Source organism: Mesoplodon densirostris, chromosome 19, assembly GCF_025265405.1.
Source record: "Mesoplodon densirostris isolate mMesDen1 chromosome 19, mMesDen1 primary haplotype, whole genome shotgun sequence".
Classification (NCBI taxonomy): domain Eukaryota; kingdom Metazoa; phylum Chordata; class Mammalia; order Artiodactyla; family Ziphiidae; genus Mesoplodon; species Mesoplodon densirostris.
In genome coordinates this window covers 3,509,132-3,528,198 of record NC_082679.1, presented here as the reverse complement: position 1 = coordinate 3,528,198, position 19,067 = coordinate 3,509,132, and the positions used below count along the sequence as shown (strand labels likewise).

Here is a 19,067-nt window from a genome sequence, read left to right as displayed (position 1 = left end):
AATGGAGACCGAGTGTTTCCGAAGAGATTCGAAGCGGGCATGGGCCAATAAGAGGGAAGCCGGCCGCCCTTCGGAAGAGTGTTTCCGGAGAGTTCCGAAAATGTCCGACCGAGCCTGCTGCCTTCGTCGGGAATAGCCGAGGGCCTACGAAGAACCTGGAAGCACCCGAAGTCCCTGTGTGGTTTAAATAGTTCACGCACTAACAAGTTCACTCATAAAACAAATGTCTATTGAGCACCCACCCTGTGCGAAGCTCTGAGTGGCAATATTGGAGAGAAGCCGTTGGGGAAGGGTTGGGACTTCTGGAAAGGGACACTCTCGGAAATCCAGCCGTGGAGTTCCGAAAACACACGAAGGGCCCTCGGAACTGTACCACTCCCCGTCGAGAACACGCCCTCGGGTCCCTAGCCGAAGAATTCCGAAAGTCCCCGAACGGTTTGAGACTGACTGGAGGAAATAGCCGAACGTGGCCGAGCTGCCTCGGAGGCGGGCGGAAGGAGGCGGGGACAGGCGACGGCGCGCGCGTACCCTGAGAGGAAGCGGAAATGCGTGTTGGTATTAAAGGCGTCGCCCCGCCCCCCGCCTGCCTCTTTCCGTATCCGGCCGCCGCCACGAGAGGTGGTGAGTTGCGTCCGCGTGATCGCCTCTCGCGCTTGCCACCGGGTGTCTGTGCCCCTTCCTTCCTCTCTCACTGCGCCCCTCGCGCTCTTGGCTTCACCCTGGCCCCGTCGCATTAGGTCGCTGTGGATTCTCACCTCTCGTTCCCCGCAGTTAGTCTCGGCCGCCCAGGTTCAGCGCCGCCACCTTAGGCCACCCAGCCCCGCCTGGCAAATTTCTAGGCGCCCTCGGCCCACGCGGTGCTCCCATTCGCCAGGTCCCCAAACGCACCCTTCCTCTGTTGTTCGGCGTCGGCCTGCTGCTCCCCTGACGTTTTCCCGCGCCCCTTTCTCCTCAGCTGCCGCCATGTCCGCGCATCTGCAATGGATGGTCGTGCGGAACTGCTCCAGCTTCTTGATCAAGAGGAATAAGCAGACGTACAGCACCGTAAGTGGGGCCCCGACGCCTGGGTCGGAGGGAGGGACCTTTACGATTGCTTTGCCCCCTTCCTCTTCACGACCGCGATGCGTCCTCCTTCCCAGGAACCCAATAACCTGAAGGCCCGCAACTCTTTTCGCTACAACGGGCTCATTCACCGCAAGACTGTGGGCGTGGAGCCGGCGGCGGACGGCAAAGGGGTCGTGGTGGTCATGAAGCGGAGATCCGGTGAGCATTTGCCCTGGCTGGGCCCAGGCAACAGACCCCCATCCGGGGCAGGGGGCTGTGGTTTTTCACTGTCGGGCCGCGGGAGTGATTCTGCTATTGAATGGAGGATTTTTGAGGTCAGGACGTTTACCTGGGGGGCTGGTTCCTCTCCAAGCTAGCTCACCAGCTATGTGAGGTTATCATGTAAAAAGTGGAGAAATTAAAAGCACCTGAACTCCGCTGGTGCTCGTCAGGGTTAATTTACACGGTTGCACGGTTTGATGGTGTTTTCAGAATAAATTCTTCAAGCAGGTGGAAGTCTGTCTCCACCGGTGGGAAAATTCAGGTAAACTGGTGGGGAGCCGCCTTCTAGCTCCCGCATAGGAAGTGACAGCTTGGGTCTGAAGCAGTAGTTTGGCTCCCATTCTGGCTTCGAGGATTCAGAATGGGGCGCTCAGCATCCCACCTCCCTGTGTCTCAGGCACAGACAGGCTCTTTTAGACTCTTCGAGGAGGTCAAGGGGAGGCAGGGGTGTCTCTTGGTAACAGCTGAGTCATGGTATCACACCCGCAACACTTGTGGTTGCAGATGGGCAGTGGGTTTTAAGAAATAAGAATGAGCTTTTTCTCGGACTCCTGATTAGGACTGACTGCTCTTTGGGTTCTGAGCCCTGTGTCCTGTTCAGTGACAGCAGCAGCCACAGCTGCTGCCTTCTGTTCTCAGAGGGAAGGGGGTTAACCTCCCTTCCCAGAAGCACAGACCCGGGAGCAACCAGTTGTTTATGCTTTGGGGCTTCTCAGGTTCCCACACTCCTGAGAACCCTGTTCTGGTGCGCTGGGTCCCAAAAACTTTGCTTTTCCTTCTTGGATTGTTGGGTGGCTTTTCCTGGGCTGTCAGGAATCGGGTTGACCTGAGGAGGTAACATGGGCTCTCCTCTGGGGTCAGAAGGCTAACATCAAATCCCCAGTATGGTACAGGGACCTTGGCATCTGGGGGGAAACCCAGGAGCACAGGATCCTAGCCGGGACCCCATCAGCTCTTTGGCACAATAAAGGGGGTGTTTTCCTTTTTATCCTGGGCAGGGGAGTCCAACTCCACCTGTGCACAGGTGAGGGGCAGGTGTTTTCCCCAGAACTCTTACCTCTGGTCCTCCTGTGGCTCCACATCACCCCAGCCTCACAGCTTGGCGTTTAGACACTTGTTGCTGAGCGGGTAGCTAGGGCCCGGGAGGGTGCGGAAGGGAGAGGAGCCAGAGCTGCTTTCTGGGAGCGCTCGCCACCTGGTCAGCATGGTGCCAAGTGCCCACCTCGCCCAGGCTCTCCTTGGAGTCACACAACTGTGCATGGGACCTTGGGCAAGGGAGTCCTGGCCCTTTTGCCTCTGCTTCCACTTCTGTCCAGTGAGATGAGCAGTGTTGTGTCTCTGGTCTGGGACAGGCTGGGGAGGAGACGCCTATACAGGTGCAGGGCCTGGCCTGTGGTGGTCCTCGCCATTGTCCTGTAAGTAGATGCTTGGAGATGGGGCTGCCTCCCAGGCTCACACAGTCTGGGCACTCAGGTTCTCTGGGTGGGATTGTGCCCTCACCCCGGGGGTGGGCACCAAAGGTCCAGACCATCTGACCCCTGGTGCCCCTCTTCTCCCCACCCCACCAGGCCAGCGAAAGCCGGCCACTTCTTACGTGCGGACCACCATCAACAAGAACGCCCGGGCCACCCTCAGCAGCATCCGGCACATGATCCGAAAGAACAAGTACCGCCCGGATTTGCGTATGGTGAGTGGGGGCTGGAGAGCTGATGCCAGGTGGTGGAGGCGACGGCACAGTGGGGACCCAGGGAGCCTGGCCAGTGCTGTGAAGGACGGCCCTCTGGTGACTGGAGCTGGACCTGCGCTCTGGGGAAGAGGGAATGTCGCCCATCTGGGAGGCATGTGGGGGTGGGGGGCACAGCTGGTGGGGTGGGTGACCTGAGCCCGCCTCGCTTCCCAGGCTGCCATCCGCAGAGCCAGTGCCATCCTGCGCAGCCAGAAGCCTGTGATGGTGAAGAGGAAGCGGACCCGCCCCACCAAGAGCTCCTGAGCAATCTGTCCCCTTCCCCAATGCAATAAAGCTGTCAGCTGACTTGCCGCAACCTCCTTGCCTTCCAGGCCATGTCCCCAGGGGCTCCCCTGCCAGCCGGCAGCACACAGTTGTCCCAGTGTTTTGAGTCTGGAGGGACCAGGTCCAGGTGGGGAAGCTGAGCCCCAGCTTTTGTGTGTGTCCTTGGCCCATCGTTTCTGCCCATCACGGAGGGCTGGCGTTGGTGTGAATTTTTACATTCGATGCTCAGAGGTGATTGTTCAGTACCGCAAAAAAAGGAACTGCAGATTAAGTAAAATCTAGAATCAGCATGATTCCATACTCTGCTAATGCATGACAGAGCTTCAAGAGAGACATTAAGGGCTTCCCTGGTGGCGCAGTGGTTGAGAGTCCGCCTGCCGATGCAGGGGACACGGGTTCGTGCCCCGGTCCAGGAGGATCCCACGTGCTGCGGAGCGGCTGGGCCTGCGCGTCCGGAGCCTGTGCTCTGCGACGGGAGAGGCCACAACAGTGAGAGGCCTGCGTACCGCAAAAAAAAAAAAAAAAAAGACATTAAGTGGGAATTTTTGATTTTTTAACATTTAGTCTTAAGGTTCCTGAGGGGGTGGGCATCTAGACCAAGGGTCAGAGCACCTTCTGTTTTGTATAGTTCTGTGGCCTGTGTCACAGCAGTGTTGGCAGTGTGGCCTTTGAAGGAGGAAGCATTTACAGTCTGGGTCTTTGCTGTCTGGGACCCCAGCTGTAGACCATTTCTTTCTCCTGGGGTGGCCTGGAAACCCCAGGGGGAGCTGGGGTGAGGTGCAGGCCTTCTCCAGCCTGAGGCAGGCTGGCCCTCCCCTCCCACTGTGGGTCCAGGGGCAGCTCAGCCTCTCCAGGGGGCTCTGCAGGTGTGAATTGAGCATCCTAGGACTTGGGGGTGGACAGGGCCCTCAGTATGCCTTGGCCTTTGGTCTGGGCCCAGAACTGCACTCACGGGCACCAGTGCAGCTCCTGAGTCCAGAAGCCTGTGGGACTCTCCACACCTGGGAGAGGGGGACAAAAGCTGCACCCGCCACCCAGGAGGAAGTTGGCAGCCTCAGGCTTCCTGCCAGCAGCCTTTTTTTGGCGAGGAGCCCACCTGGCCAAGTGTTTCTGCCTCCTGCTGCACTGGGGGTGAGCCCAGCGTCCCTGCAGCACCGCCCCTCACCTGCCTCCTGCTCTGAGCAGGTGCCGGCCCTCCCCACCGCCTCAGCTGCTCCTGACAGCCCTCCAGTGCAGCCTTCTCTTCAGCACCCCCACCCCAGGCTGCACGGCTCAGTCTCCTCAGAGGTCTTTTCTGACCCCTGGGTCTAACGTAGGTTATCCTAGTTGCTTCCTTGTGTTTATTACAACCATGACGTGCTCGTAGGCACTGCCACTGGGCACCTGCCTGGGTCCTGCCAGCTCAGCTGCCAGCTGTGTGGCCTTGGGCAAGTAACTGGAACTCTGTCTCTAGTCAGAATTAAGTGGGCTAAAGCAGCGGTCCCAAACCTTTTTGGCACCAGGGACTGGTTTTGTGGAAGTCCATTTTTCCAGGGACTGGGGGAGGGGACTATGGTTCAGGCAGCGATGCGAGCGATGGGGAGCCGCACATGAAGCTTTGCTTGCCTGCCGCTCATCTGTGCAGCCCAGTTCTAACAGGCTGGGGGCCAGTATTAGTCCACGGCCCGGGGTTTGAGGATCCCTGGGTTAAAGAACGCAGGTAAGAGCGGTAATTAGTTGTTGGTGTAGTGTTTTAAGCCTATGGCAAGCTGGATGGCGTCTATAACTATTGAGATGGGCCTGTGGCATGCGTGTGTACGTACACTTGAGGAGTGGCTGTTTTCTCTATCCCAGATGTCTCATGAAGCAGGTGTCATCCCCGCCTTACAGATGTAGAAACCGAGGCTCAGATGGGTAAAGGTCACCCACATCATTGCTCCTGGTGTGTTTCCTGTGCACCTATTATGTGCCAGCCACTATGCCATGGGCCAAGGATCCAGGTCTCTGCCATCCTGAGGACCCTGTGCAGAGACGACAGCCCTGCCCCCACTTCACAGCTCTGTGCTGGGGCCCGGGAGCTCCACACACCCAGACAGTTCCTGACCCCCCTCCCACCCTGCTGCCCCCTCCAGCCTTCCTCAGTGGGCGTGAACCCGATCGCTTCCTGCCAAGCCCTCTTCCTCCCCTGGACCATCCACCCTCAGCCCACTGCGCTCTTCTCAACCAGGTGGAGTGGCAGCCTTAGTTTCAGGTGGAACTTAGGCGACTTAACACCTGCTCAAAACCCTCCCACGATTCCCATCCCACTTCGAGAGAAAGGCAGTCCCCTAGCCTTGGCTGGTCGGGCCCATCTCCACTCGGATGCCCAGCCCCTTGCTGTCCACCCACAGCACACGGTTCTGCCTGGGAGCATCTGCACTAGCTGTTCCTCTGGAAGGTGCTTCCCCACAGGGAGCCAGGGCCTCTTACTCTTACAAGTTGCCGAGTAGTGAGGTCTCTCTTGACCACTTTTCTTCCCCTTTGGCCAGCATCAGGGTTCTTAGTTCCCTGACCAGGGATCGAAGCCGCGCCCCCTGCAGTGGAAGCGCCAAGTCTTAAACTTTGGATTGCCAGGGAAGTCCCTCTTCTGGCCACTCTTAAAAATCAAAACCCACCCCCACCCCGGCTTCATTTTTCTCCACCGCACTGAAGTCCACCTAGCGTGTGTGTCCTGTGAGCCAGTACTTAGCCTGGCACCCCAGCATACTGGATGCACGCAGCACTGAGCATCTGCTCACCCACGTGGTGGCCGGCCGTCAGATGGTGTCCGTCTCCTTGTCTGCCCCAGAGCCCTGCTCCTCTAGGCCCTTAGCCCACGTGGAGTCCGGCTGGTCACCTGAACCCCCAAGATAACTACCTCCCTCTGTGGCCTCAGTTTCCTCCTCATAACACAGCCTCACTCAGTGTGGACTTTTGCCCTGCGGGTGGCCAGGCCATCAGGGGTGGCTGGGCTGGGGATGCCACGCCAGGTGTCTGGATGGCACTTCGGTGAGGGGGAACCAGGAGACGGCTGGTGGGAGGGATCAGGTCTCAGTCTCGAGGCTCTGCTGCTGGATCCCCAGTGGTGCAGGCACTCCAGGCCTCAGCTTCCCATCTCCCTCCTGGGGAAGGAGAGAGTTTGGCGGCAGGTGTGGTTTGTATGGGGGGCCATCTATGCAAACTTGGTTTTCTCACAAGTGATGTATGTTGGCATGGAAATTGGAAAAGCAAATAAAGAATACAAGATTTAAAATATCATAAATACCCAGACACATCATAGTAGAAACGCTGAATGCCAAAGACAGGGAAAATCTGGAAAGCATCATGAGAAGAGCAACTCACATGCAAGGGAACTGCAGTAAGACTAACTGCTGGCTTCTCAGCAGGAACAGTGGGGCCAGGAGGCAGTGAGATTACAGGCAAGTGCCCAGAGAGATGCCCGCACCCTTCCCGTCCCCCACCACCCACAGCATCCCCCTCCAGTTCCACATTTGCCAGTTGCTACGCTTGGGTGAGTCACTCGTCTCTCTGCGCCTCAGTTTCCCTACAGGTGAAACAATAAGGTGGTTTCCAGCGTCTGACTCCTCAGGGCTCCGCAGTGCAGAGATCTTGGTTTTGTTTGCTGTTGCTCTCTCCAGTGCTAATCCGGGGAATGTGTGCAGAGTGAGTGTAGGGCGCACCTTTGGCAGCTGCCCCGCACAAGGTCACTCAGAGCAGTGGAAACTCAGGGCTGAGACACGCTCTGTTCATGGGAGGGACTGGCCTTGCTTATAGTTCCATCTTCACGGATACCTCAGATACATCAGGGCTCCATCACTCCTCAACCTCTGTGCCTGTGACACGTGCATATGAATGGACCTTACTTCCTAAGGCTCTTGACGTTAAATGTGCAGAAAGCTTGTAACATGGCCGGCTAGGACAAGCCCACAAATCTTCCTTGCATGAATGAACAATTACCTTGAGCAGATGGACTCAAAACAATCACAAATGTCTTCCCATGTCTATAACGATTTGCACACAAAACGATGCTCACGTTTTTCCGAGCACTTGGAGGACAAGTCCGCACGCGCTAGTGCCTGTGACTCCCAGTCTGCGTGAGTTCTGTGAATACACCGCTGTGTCCTCTGCTGCATTCCCTCCAGGCTGTTTCTTCCCAGTCCAGGAATTTAAAAAATCTCTTTGTTTCTCTTGTAGTCATTTGCTGTAATAAAATCTATTCTTTAAAGTCTTTCATTATGAAAGTGACATGAGCACGTGGTTTGGAGACATGCAAGGAGCCCAGGATCCCAGCCCCGGCTCCAACCATGCCGCCTGGCATGTGGGATCTTAGTTCCCTGCCCAGATATTGAACCCGTGCCCCCTGCAGTGGAAGTGCAGAGTCCTCACCACTGGACTGCCAGGGAAGTCCCTTGTGTTTCATCTTGAAAACTGTTCACAATCATCCACCTGTGGGCCTTGAGCACCCCAGGCCTGCTGAGTTCGCCCTGACTGTGTGTTACCCCCATGGCCCTTGGCCAGGTTCTCACAGCAAACCAGCACATTTGTTTCAGTACCTTCGCTTAGCGTATTATTTATGGAGGAGATGCACCCAAGGGTGGTGGTGGTGGGGACAATATTGTCTTCACGATTTCTGTGTAACTCCAAAACTGTTGTAAAAAAAAGTCTTTTAAAGATAGACTAAGATAGTATTCACCTCTCAGGTTGAGAAACACCCAAAAGTTGGGTAAAAATGAAAGTGCACTTTTAGGCCATTGTGGGGGGGATGCGCACACTTAGGTCACTGACAGCATCAATTGGTACAAACCCACGGGGAACAGTTTGGCCATGTCTGTACAGAATTATAAATGAATGTGCCCTCTGACACAGGGATGTCACTTGAAAAGGTTGACTCTGTTCCTTTTGTGCCACGGGATCCATGCACAAAGGTCATTCCTTCCAGCTCAGTGTGACATACATTAGGGCACAGCTGAGGGCAGGGAAGGGCTGTGAGTGCTGCAGGACAGATGGCCAAGATGTGCTAAGTCAAAAAGCCCAGGTGCGACGTGCTGTGTTATACACAGATGAAACGCTGGATGTAAAAGAATATATGTTTATGGTTTATGGGAATTCCCTGCCGGTCCAGCAGTTAGGACTCCACGCTTTCACTGCCGAGGGAGTGGGTTCTATCCCTGGTCGTGGAACTAAGATCCCACAAGCAGCATGGGGTGGCCAAAAAATTAAAATAAAAAGAACATATGTTTAAATTTGCTTACATTTGCATAGCATTTCCCCAGAAAAATACACAAGAACCTGCTGACACTGGTTGTCCCTGATTAAGGGAATTGGGTGTGGGGAGATGGGAATGAGAGAGAGCCGTTTCATTGAAGAAGCTCTGTTATCTTTAAAAAGAAGTCAAGGGCTTCCCTGGTGGCGCAGTGGTCAAGTCCGCCTGCCGATGCAGGGGACATGGGTTCGTGCCCCGGTCCGGGAAGATCCCACATGCCGCGGAGCGGCTGGGCCCGTGAGCCATGGCCGCTGAGCCTGCGCATCCGGAGCCTGTGCTCCGCAATGGGAGAGGCCACGACAGTGAGAGGCCCGCGTACCGAAAAAAAAAAAAAAAGAAAGAAAGAAAGAAAAAAGTCAAGTCTTTGCTTTTTTTTTTTTCTTAAGTCTTTGTTTTTTGAATGGGTAACATGCACATGGTATTCCAAGCTCTCCTTTCTTGGGACAATATTTGCAGGTGCTAATGTAACCTGGAGGCATTCGATGAATATGCAAGCAAATACACATCCTATTTATTTATTTTTGGCTGCGTTGGGGCTTTGTTGTGGTGCACAGGCTTCTCATTGTGGTGGCTTCTCTTGTGGAGCACAGGCTCTAAGCGGGAGGGCTTCAGTAGTTGTGGCATGTGGGCTCAGTAGTGTAGTTGTGGCTTGCGGGCTCTAGAGCACAGGCTCAGGAGTTGTGGCACACGGGCTTAGTTGCTCCGCGGCATGTGGGATCTTCCCGGACCAGGGCTCGAACACGTGTCCCCTGCATTGGCAGGCAGATTCTTAACCACTGCGCCACCAGGGAAGTCCCACATCCTATTTAAAGCAAAATTAAAACAAACAAAAAAGAACAGAAATGGTAGCATATCTTGTACAGCATTTGCATGTTGCTCTTTCTCACATATTTTGGAGATTGGTCCATATCTCAATGAGCTTCTTCATGTTGTTAAAATTCTGAACTATAGCAGACACAGAGAAAAGCACACAAAACATATTTATACACTTCCCTCCTGGGCTCCCTACTGGCTAGTGGTAACCAGTATCCTGAGCTTTAGGGAAACAATCTTCTTGCTTTTACAGCTTTACCACCAAGGTATGTGTGTTTAGCAGCACAGCTTGGTTTTGACGGTTTTGGAATTGTGTGCGAAGGCATTCAGACTGTGGGTCTCCTGTGACTTGCTTGTTTGGCTGATGTTGAGTTTTCCACGCTGCTGGAAGTAGTGATGGTCCACTACTTTTGTGTTGTATAGTATTGCTCCTTGAATATACAAGCATGTTTATACTGCTTGCAATTAGGACAAATGTGGTTTTGCAGCCCATGGTACATGTGCAAGAAGGCTGAGTAATGAGATACTACTGCGTCCCCACGTGACTTTTACCATTTCACGCTCCTGCCAGGGTCGCCCTGTGGACCAGGAGAGTATCCGTGGCTCTGCACGTGGCATTGTCAGATCTTATCACTGTGACAAGTTTCACGGGAGCATAGTGGTCGCAACTTGGGTTTACACTGCACTTTCCCCATCACTAGTGATGACAGGAATCTTTGCCCCTTCTGTGAAGCATTTGTGCAAATGCTTTTGCCAACTTTTGTGTTGTTTCTTACTGATTTGTAGGAGCTCTTTATACATGTTTGGATTTGTCCTTTTCGATTGTATGTCTTGCATACAACCCCACTGACTTGTCTTTCATTCTACTTTAGGTAAACAGAAGTCCTTGATTTAAAAAGTTAAATCAACTTCTCTTAGATGTACTTTACACAAAGTAAAATACACCTATTTTAAGTATATACTTTATATAAGTTTTGACATAATTATGCACCCATGTGACCCCCACCATAATGGGGACCTGGAATGTGCTCATCACACCCAAGGCCTTCCCGACCCCTGTACACTTTATCCTCCCTGATCTCAGCCAGCCAGTGATCTGCTTTTGGCCATTAGTGACTAACTTTGCCTGTTCTAGAATTTTATATAAATGGAATCAAGCTATTTTGTACTCTTCCGTATACGGCTTCACTCAGCGTGGTATTTTGTGTATCAGTGTTTAGCTAAGTAGTATTCCACTGTGTGAATTCACAATTCCTTTACTCATTCATCCACTGGTGAACACGTGGGTTATATTTCCAGGCTTTGCTGATAACAAAGGAAGCAACTGTGAAAGCTGGCATACCAGGCTTTCCTTTCTCTTTGTATTTTATGATCATTTTTGACACTGTGTCCTAAGGCCCGGCGCAGAGCCTGACAGAGGGTAACAGAATCTTTGGCCTCCCCATCTGTACCTTCGTTGGTTTCTGCCAAGACCGACCACTCCCTACTCTCCCACCAGCCGAGAACCCCGACACTTGTCCGGGTCTGCGGCCCTTACCTGACCCTCCGTAACAGTCCAAAAGATACAATGCCCAGCAGTCTGCCCCCCTGCAGATGAAGGGACAGGGCAGGGAGAAGGGCCACGCCGTGGGGCCCCCGCTGCGTGCAGGAAGCCGACGTGCGCCGGAGCGAGGGCAGAACCTGTGACCACGCGGGGACGTGCTCCTGCAGTCAGGTTACCAGCTGGGGCGCATCAGCTTCATCTCATCAACTGGGTCCCACAAAAGGGGGCTGTGGGGTGAGAACCCTGGCAACTTCTAGGAGCTGGGGAGCCCCCGGCCTTACAACCCCGAGAAACTGAATCCCGCCAACTTTGAGTTTGAAGAGGACCCGAGAAAGGAACGTGCCCAGTGGATCCTCAACTTCACTTCTGAAACCCGAGCAGGGACCAGCCCATCGCACCAACTTCCGAGCAACACCAATTGTAAGACAGGTGTCTCCTTAGGCCTGGGATTTGTGATATGTGATACAGAAATCCACAGCAACATGTTCTGTTGGCTAGAGCGGGATCAAGTGCCCCAGCGCACGGCAGACAGACGGGACTCCCACACCCACTGCCCGGCCACTATGCCCATTTCAGCAGAACAAGGGCAGGAGAGCTCGGCAGCAGGCCCGTGCCTGGCACTGCACCCCTCAGACAGAGGGCGCCTCTGACCCCAACAGGAGGCCCGCTGAGCTGAGAGACCTGTGCTCAGGCCGCGAGAAGACTCGGGCTGGAGCGCCCACTGCCCAAAGCCAGGGTGGTGGAGGCAACAGCAGCTGCTTTTCCAACTTTATTTAGAAAAACAAATCCAGGTCCGAGTGCCCCCGCGCCCTCCCCCACCCCAGCCATAACTTAAATAACTTAGAGACAGAGTTGGGGGCAGGTGGGTGGCGGGTGGGAGAGGGAGGGAGGAGAGCCCACTACAGCCGCCGCAGTGCCCGCTTCTTGTCCGTCTTTTTCTTGGCTGCCAGCTTCTTATCACGCTCACCCGCGTGCTTCTTGGCCATGGGCCCCTCGGCCCCTCCTGGGCCCCCAGGGGCCATGGGGTCAGCGGTGGAAGCCACAGCCCCGCTGGCCAGGGACCGGCTGGCCTCAGCCCTGCCGCCGCTGGGCCCGCCGGCGCCCCCGTGGATCTCTGTAAGCAGGCGAGCGCGGGCAGCGTACTCCTCGTAGTTCTCCAAGAGCAGGCGGCCCGCCTCCTCGTTGAGGGCAGACTCGGGGTTAGGGTGGATCAGCAGGCACTTGATGGTCTGTGGGGAGAGCGCCAGGGTCAGGGGGGGCCGGCCCCCCAAGCCTCACACGTCCGGCCTTGTGGCCTCCGCTCCCAACACCGCTCCCCCAGATGGCACACGCGTGCAGGCACCGTGACCAGTGACTCGCCCCAGGTCATTCAGGAAGTGAGGGGGGACTTCCCTGGTGGCATAGTCATTAAGAATCCACCTGCCCATGCAGGGGACATGGGTTCGAGCCCTGGTCCGGGAAGATCCCACATGCCGCGGAGCAACTAAGCCCGTGCGCCACAACTACTGAGCCTGCGCTCTAGAGCCCGCAAGCCGTAACTACTGAGCCTGCGCTCTAGAGCCCGTGCTCCGCAACAAGAGAAGCCACTGCAATGAGAAGCCTGCGCACCGCAACAAAGAGTAGCCCCTGCTGGCTGCAACTAGACAAAAGCCCGTGCGCAGCCACGAAGATGCAATGCTCTACGTTACACTACAGGAAGATGCTTAAAGCTAGAGCTATTGCTGGCTTTAACAGGAATCTCAAGGGCAGAGGCACAAATCCTAGCTGGGCAAGCTGTTAATATCCAAGAGGAAGGCACCAGGTCATAAACAGACACTGATGCCCGAGGACAGTCGAGAGTGGTCCAGGAAGGAAGTGAGTCTTCAATATTCCTTAATCCGCCCATTTTAACTGCAGAGTAAATCGAGGCTGAAAGGTGTGACCAGCCAGCCCCCAATGGACCCTTCTAAGAGGAGTCTACACAGACAGCTGTGGCCCCTAAGCTATGTTTGTTTTACCTCCACTTTCATTCTAAAAGGGAACACAGAGCCCCCCAGGAACCCAGAACTTGTCTGGCCTTGAGCAGGTGAAATGCTCTCACCTGTAAATGGGGGCAGTACCAAGTACTCCCCAAAGCACCTGGCCCAACACACATCACTGATAATCATGAGGGACCAGGATCAGACCCTAATTCTGACAACTGCACCCCACAACCAGAGGCCTGACTGCCCGCCTTTCCCACAGCTGCCCTCCCATGGCTGAGCCTGGCCTGGGCCCCACACTGCAGGCCCTAGGGATCGTTGGGGACACTTGGGAGTTATTCTGTGAGCTCATCTCTGGTGTTGCTGGCAGCCACCACTGACACTCCAGGGAGAGGAGGGAAAGGTCTGGGGTCTGTTTACCTTGGTGCTCAATCCTCCCCCGTGCCCTGCAGGAAACCCCAATTCCCCATCCTCCCTACCAACTGCCCCAGGGGCTCATTAGAAATTCAGTGTTTGTTTTTTTAAATTTCACCTTGTGAGAGGGGTGGAGAGGCATCAGGTGACCTACATGCTTTAAGTGGCCTATGGGGACCCTGGAGCACCAGAGTAGTCTGGCTGTCTCCACCTCAGCTTGGCTGAGGTGGGCCTGGATGGTTCTCCGCGGGGTGGTCCCTGCTGCGCGATGTGCAGCAGCTTCCCTGTCTCCACCCACTAGGTGCTGGTAGCACCCCCAGCTGTGACAATTAAAAATGTCCCCAATGGAACAAAACCACCCCTGGCTGAGAAACAATGGAATGACTATGGAGATGGTTGTACAAGCTGTGACTATTGAAACACCAATGAACTGTATGCTGTAGGATATTGGAAAGTCTATCTTCGCCCTAACCAGACGCTTGACTTGTACCTGTCAGAACACCGTCCTGCTACACAAACCCATCACTTGTTCCACAGCAAAGGTAGCTGGGCACTGCCAACCCTTCCAGAAAAGCTGGAAATCTGGATTCTTATGTAGAAGCCCCAACCACTTCAGCGTTGACTTTAGAAGAGAAACAAGGCTCCGTGGCTTGGACATCACTGGGATGCGTCCAGGAGGGAGGCCCAGGCCCAGGCAGAACTCACCAGCAGCACGTGCCGGATGCCCAGCTCAGCTGTCCAGTCCCTCTTGAGCACGTTGACGCAGATCTCACCGTTGGCGCCCACATTTGGGTGGAAGATCTTGGTCAGGAAGTAGCCCTTGGGCGGGGAGGCAGGAAAGTCCTTCCCCAGCAGGAGTTTCATGCGGAAGAGGCCTCCGGCGTATGGGGTCCCCTCTGGAATGCAGGGAAGGGGACAGTGTCAGGAGGCGCAGGCCTTCCAGGCACCCCCAAAACCCAGTCTCCATAGTCTGGCTGCGAGGCAAGTGCCCCACCGCCTCCTCCACCAGACCAGGGGGTTCTCGAGAGGAAGGCGGGCCCAGGTTCCCAGGGGGCCACAGGCACCACCCCCATCTCAGAGTTAATCCCCTGACTGGTGGTCCCCACGCACGGATCCCTCTTCACTCCCAAGTGAAGGCACAGCACCCCCTTCCCAAGAGGCACAGACACGCATGCCCACTCGGCTCCTCGGAAAAACATCTATTTGGAGCCTCTCAGGCAGATGTCAGGACAGATCTGACCACTCCGTGGTCCTCCCGCCGCAGCAAACACTGGGCGCTGTTCCAGACCCCTGGCTGTTCCTCATGCCCCAGCCCCCACGCCCAACCCATCATAGCCTGGGCAGCTGACCTCCAGGTCCACTCCCGAATCTGAGCCCCCCTCCAAGTCCAGCGGAACCTCTTCTCTCACCTGATGGATGCCCGTGGTCAGTGGCTTCCTGACCAGCCTCCGGATTCTATCCCCACCCTCACTGAAGTAAAAGTGAAGTCTGAAGCGACCCACTGGCCTGGCTTTAAACCCTCCAAAGGCTTCCTTTCCAAACTCCTTTGAAAAGATGCCTACAAGCCCTAAAAGATCTGTTCCCTATAAGCTTCACAAAGTCTTTTTTCTTCTGTTCCTCAGGAAGTCTTCCCTGACCCCCTCCCCACAAGTTCAACTCCAGACTAGGTCCTTCATCACATACTCTTCACTTATAAAAATTCAACTAATAACTTAACTGTAGTGCACGTGAAGCGACCTGCTAAACCTCTCTGCAAGATCAAACGATCGCCTGTAGTCATTTGGTTATTACTGTTATCTCCCTGAAAGCCTGCATTTGGCTTGTTCTCTGCTTGGTCCCCAGAGAACCTAACACTGGCGGCAGGAAGCAGTTTGAGATGATCCAGCCTCCCCTCCAGGCCTTTGCTGACACTTCTCCTCACCTGGCATCCTCTTCCCAAATCCCACTTAATTCCTACCCATACTTCCACTTCAGGATGGAGGAAACACTCAAATCCAGGTAAGGCCCCATTATATGCTCTCCTGGCCCCCAGAATTTTTCTCACAACACTTATGGGGAAAGTATACACGATTACTTGTCATTTCTAGTGTCCTGCCCTGCATACTGCGAGCACCATGTGTAACAGGTGTGCCTGTCACGTCCACCCTTGCGTCCTCGGGGTCTGGCAGTCCACCTTACAGTGGGAGCCTCCTATCCTTGCTGTAAGACTGACGAAGATCTAGGAAGTGCACCCCTCCCTCTCCTTCCCACACTCACCAGGGCCCTCGATGGTGACCTGCAGGTCAGTGAGGTCCTCCTCATTGGGAAAGACCTTGATACCATCAGGTGGGTCGGCTGTCAGTGTCGTCACCTCCTTGTACACCAGGCGGATGATATGGGGGGGCAGGTTCTCCACGTTGGAGTTCTAGGTATGGAGACAAGGGGGTGAGCCACGGGCAGAGCCAGGGCCTGGTGCCTCCTGCAGGATCTAGGATGCAGTGGCACCCTAGTCTTACTCCTGCAGTCCCAGGCTGTCCATCACCCCGAGCTCCCAGCACCCCCAACCCAGGGTGCTTCAGACGACTGCCCCAAGCTGATTTCCCACTAGAAATAGGGCGGATTGCCGAGGGCTTGCGGATGACTCCACCTTCCCCAGCAGACCCCAAAGCCCGCTGTAGCTCCGCAAGGCCCCCGAATGATTCCGGGCAGGCCCGAGGCCTATGCCGGTCCCCCTTCCCCACCTAACCTTGGTAAGACCACCTGGAAACCCCAACTCGGGCCTGGAGACGGCGGCGGAGCGTCGTTGTTCCCGAAACACCCACGGGCGGGCCAAAAAGCTCGGAGCTCGGCCGGGCCCTCCCCTCCCGCCCCGCCCCGCCTACAGGAAGGCCCCTCGGCCCATCTCAGGCCCGGGATACCCAGGTGGGCCCTCCAATCCCCCAAGCCGCCCGCGAGAGGCTCCTGAGACCCCGCCTCCTCCTCTGGTGGGGGCCCAACCACCCCTCCCGGGCCTGGACGCCTCGCTCACCATGACTGCTGCCGGCCGGGGGCGGGTCCCCCCGGCCCCCTTCCTGCGCTCTCCGGCCGCCGGCCGGGGCGGGGGGCCCAACTGCTGCCGCTGCGGCCCTAGCGAGGCCCCGGCGGCCCCGCTCTGCTCCCCGCTGCCTCCGACGCCCGCCACGAACCGCGCCCGCAGCTCCGCCCACCCCCGGTGCCCGGCCGCACTAAGCCGGCCGCGCGCGCGCACCAACGCCCTTTTATATACGCCCACAGGCCGCGCCCCCTCGCGGCCCCCTCTCGCCGTGCCTCGACCCGTGACGTCAGCGCGCACGGCCCTCGGCGTTCGACGAGCTCGCTCCCTTCCAGCAAGCTGCAGGCCAAAGTTGGGGAGGGGGCGCTCGGCGGGCCGGCCAATGGGGGTGCGTGGTGGTCGGGGAGGGAATCCGGGAGGATGGAGTGGCGGAGAAGGGGAAGTAGAGTGGGAGAGGACGTGAAGGGCGACGCGACCGCTGATTGGCCCGTTTGAATGAGACGCTGGCGCACGCGCGCGCCCGGACGCCCAGGAGATCACTCACGCGACTAACGGTCGGCCGTGGAGCCTGGGCAGGGCGAAGGGAGGTGGGACTCTGGCGGTTTAAAAGGATGATAGAAGGCGCGCCGGCCAATAGGGACGCGCAGTCGTGGAGTGGCGTCACGAGACGCGCGCGGGCCAATCCTTGACGGAGAAGGCAGTACGGGGGTGGGGGGGGCGAGAGAAATGGAGAGCGACCAATGGGAGCCTTGCCTAGCGCGGACCCAGGCGCTCGCAGCCAATGAAGTTCGTTGGTTTTTGTGTATGCAAATGTGTGTGCGCGTATGCCCGCGCCCCTTCCTCAGCCGGGAGTGGGGTGGGCGCGGGGAATCGTTGTACGTTTTTCTCCGAGGCGCCATTTTGTGCTGAGAATGACCTGTGACCTGCGTGGTGTGTCGCGGAGGTTCCAAGACCAGTCAGCCCGGCCCTGAAGGCTTAGACGCCTGGCCGTCCAGTGTGTGACCTCTGGCCCCAGCCAGGCCTCAGTCTCCTCCTGTGAGGACTGTGCCCGAGAAAGAAGGAAGAGCCCTCAGGCCTTGTTGAGGGCCTGGCCCTGCCTGTGACTGATAGCGGCCTCCCGCCAGCCAGGCCTCGCCGGGACTCCCTTTCCCTGTCTGGGGAACCGGCGCAGAGCGCCCCGGGCGACCCAGTGTCGGCGCCCTGAGAGCGGGAGGCCCGGGAGCTGACCCGCCTCCTCGGCTCCTGTGCGGCCGCGGTGCCCCCGTCAGGTCCTCTCTTCCCTGTAAGAGAGGGTCCCGAAAAGACCCCTCAGGGGGCCCCAGCCTCTGGAACAGGGGCCAGGAACGTGCAGAGACGCCCACCGCCGTAGCCATGACTAGTTTGTGGCAGGTTGGCCGCACGCGGGCATCCCACGCGCCTCGCCTTGGTCTTATCCCGCCGGGTACAGAGCAGGCCGGCCCAGTTAACACCCAAGAACCCTGAAGGAAGAGAGGGGTCAAGTGACTTGCCCAGCCCCCACCCCACACACTTGGGACATGGCGGAGGTGGTGGTCAGACTGAGCTGTATCTCAGAAGTCCACCCAACAGACGTGACTGAGGATGGTCATGAGAATGGTGGTGATCGATCCGGTGCTTGCTGGGCAGGGCACTGTTCTAGTTTCTCTGCATGCTTCATCTCATTGAATCCTTGCAACAGCCCTGTCGGGTGGATGTTATGATTCCCCTCTGGACACCCTCAGGCGTTCAGTACGCTTTCACTTTTGAGCACCTATCATGTGGCAGGCAGGATGCTCTGGGGATATGGCTGAGCGTAAAAGGGACAAAATCCCTGCGCACTCAGGGAGCTGACATCTTCGTGGGGAAGCCAGACAGTAAACAAGTAAGTATATCCTATCATGTCAGCGAGTGATAAAGACGTGGAGGAACAATCAGGGCCAAGGGCACAGAAAGGGAGGGGTGGGGGCTGCTCTTTGACCGGTCTGAGGAAGGGTCACTTGGGCTCCATACGGGACGGTCTAGGGGAAAAGCATTCCAGGAAAGGAAACAGCCCGTGCAAAGGCGAGGCGAGGCGAGGGGATCGCGCTTGGTGTGTTTGGGGCGCCACCAGGAAGCCAGTGAGGGTAGGTCGGACGGAGGTGCTTAAGTCCGAGAGGTAAGGGGGGGCAGCGGTTACGTCTCTCGCCTCTGCCGAGGTGGGCGGTGTGTTGTCTTCAAGCCCTGGGGAGCCTTTGGAGGCTTTGACAGGGCGGTGGGCGGTAACAGAGAGGGAGGCGAGCGGGATGGTGGCAGTGGGGATGGGAGACGTGATGGGGATCCGTGACGTCGACAGGACCTGAGGGAGAAGGAAGGAATCGCCTGCATCTTAAAATTGGGGTCAGCAAACCTCAGTAAAGGTTTTTGATTTTGCGGGCCATCAGTCCCTGTCCCAGCGTACCCAGTTCTGCTGCCATAGCCCCGGAGTAGCCAAGCCCATGTGCAGATGGAGGGGCTGGCTGTGTTCCCATCAGCCTTTGTTTACAGAAACAGGCAGTGGCAGGGCTTGGCCCTCAGGGAGGCTGCTTCTTATGGACCCCTGAGATCCCAACAGGCCCCACCCCTGCTAAGAACTTTTCAAGAGCCCCCAACACACTGCGTTTCGAATAAATCCCGAACTCCCATGAGATCCATAAGTACACTCTCCCTGAGGCCCCCTTGGCCTCTGTCTGTCTGTCTCCCTGCTATAAGCCAAG

General features: G+C 56.6%; 2 protein-coding genes across 4 annotated transcripts in view; one reads left to right on the top strand and one right to left on the bottom strand.

Annotated features, from left to right (window-relative positions):
• Positions 1 to 3,368, top strand: part of RPL28 (ribosomal protein L28) — a 33,687-nt gene extending 30,319 nt beyond the window's left edge. The window contains exons 1-5 of one of the 3 annotated variants that reach the window (XM_060085364.1): positions 577 to 621; positions 956 to 1,044; positions 1,140 to 1,263; positions 2,895 to 3,013; positions 3,241 to 3,368. In XM_060085364.1, the coding sequence (XP_059941347.1) occupies positions 964 to 1,044; positions 1,140 to 1,263; positions 2,895 to 3,013; positions 3,241 to 3,345 (429 nt within the window). In that variant the 5' untranslated portion in view covers positions 577 to 621; positions 956 to 963 and the 3' untranslated portion in view covers positions 3,346 to 3,368. Of the gene's footprint in view, positions 1 to 576; positions 622 to 955; positions 1,045 to 1,139; positions 1,264 to 2,894; positions 3,014 to 3,226 lie in introns of those variants that run through there. The other 2 variants (XM_060085366.1, XM_060085365.1) reach the window with 2 other exon arrangements.
• Positions 3,369 to 11,706: 8,338 nt separating this feature from the next.
• Positions 11,707 to 16,775, bottom strand: UBE2S (ubiquitin conjugating enzyme E2 S). Its single transcript, XM_060085348.1, has 4 exons — positions 16,336 to 16,775; positions 15,585 to 15,732; positions 14,034 to 14,224; positions 11,707 to 12,182 (listed from the first exon to the last, which is right to left on the bottom strand). Exons 1-4 carry the CDS (start codon positions 16,336 to 16,338, stop codon positions 11,853 to 11,855), a joined length of 672 nt encoding a protein of 223 aa, XP_059941331.1. The 5' UTR covers positions 16,339 to 16,775; the 3' UTR covers positions 11,707 to 11,852.
• Between the last annotated feature and the right edge of the window lie 2,292 nt (positions 16,776 to 19,067).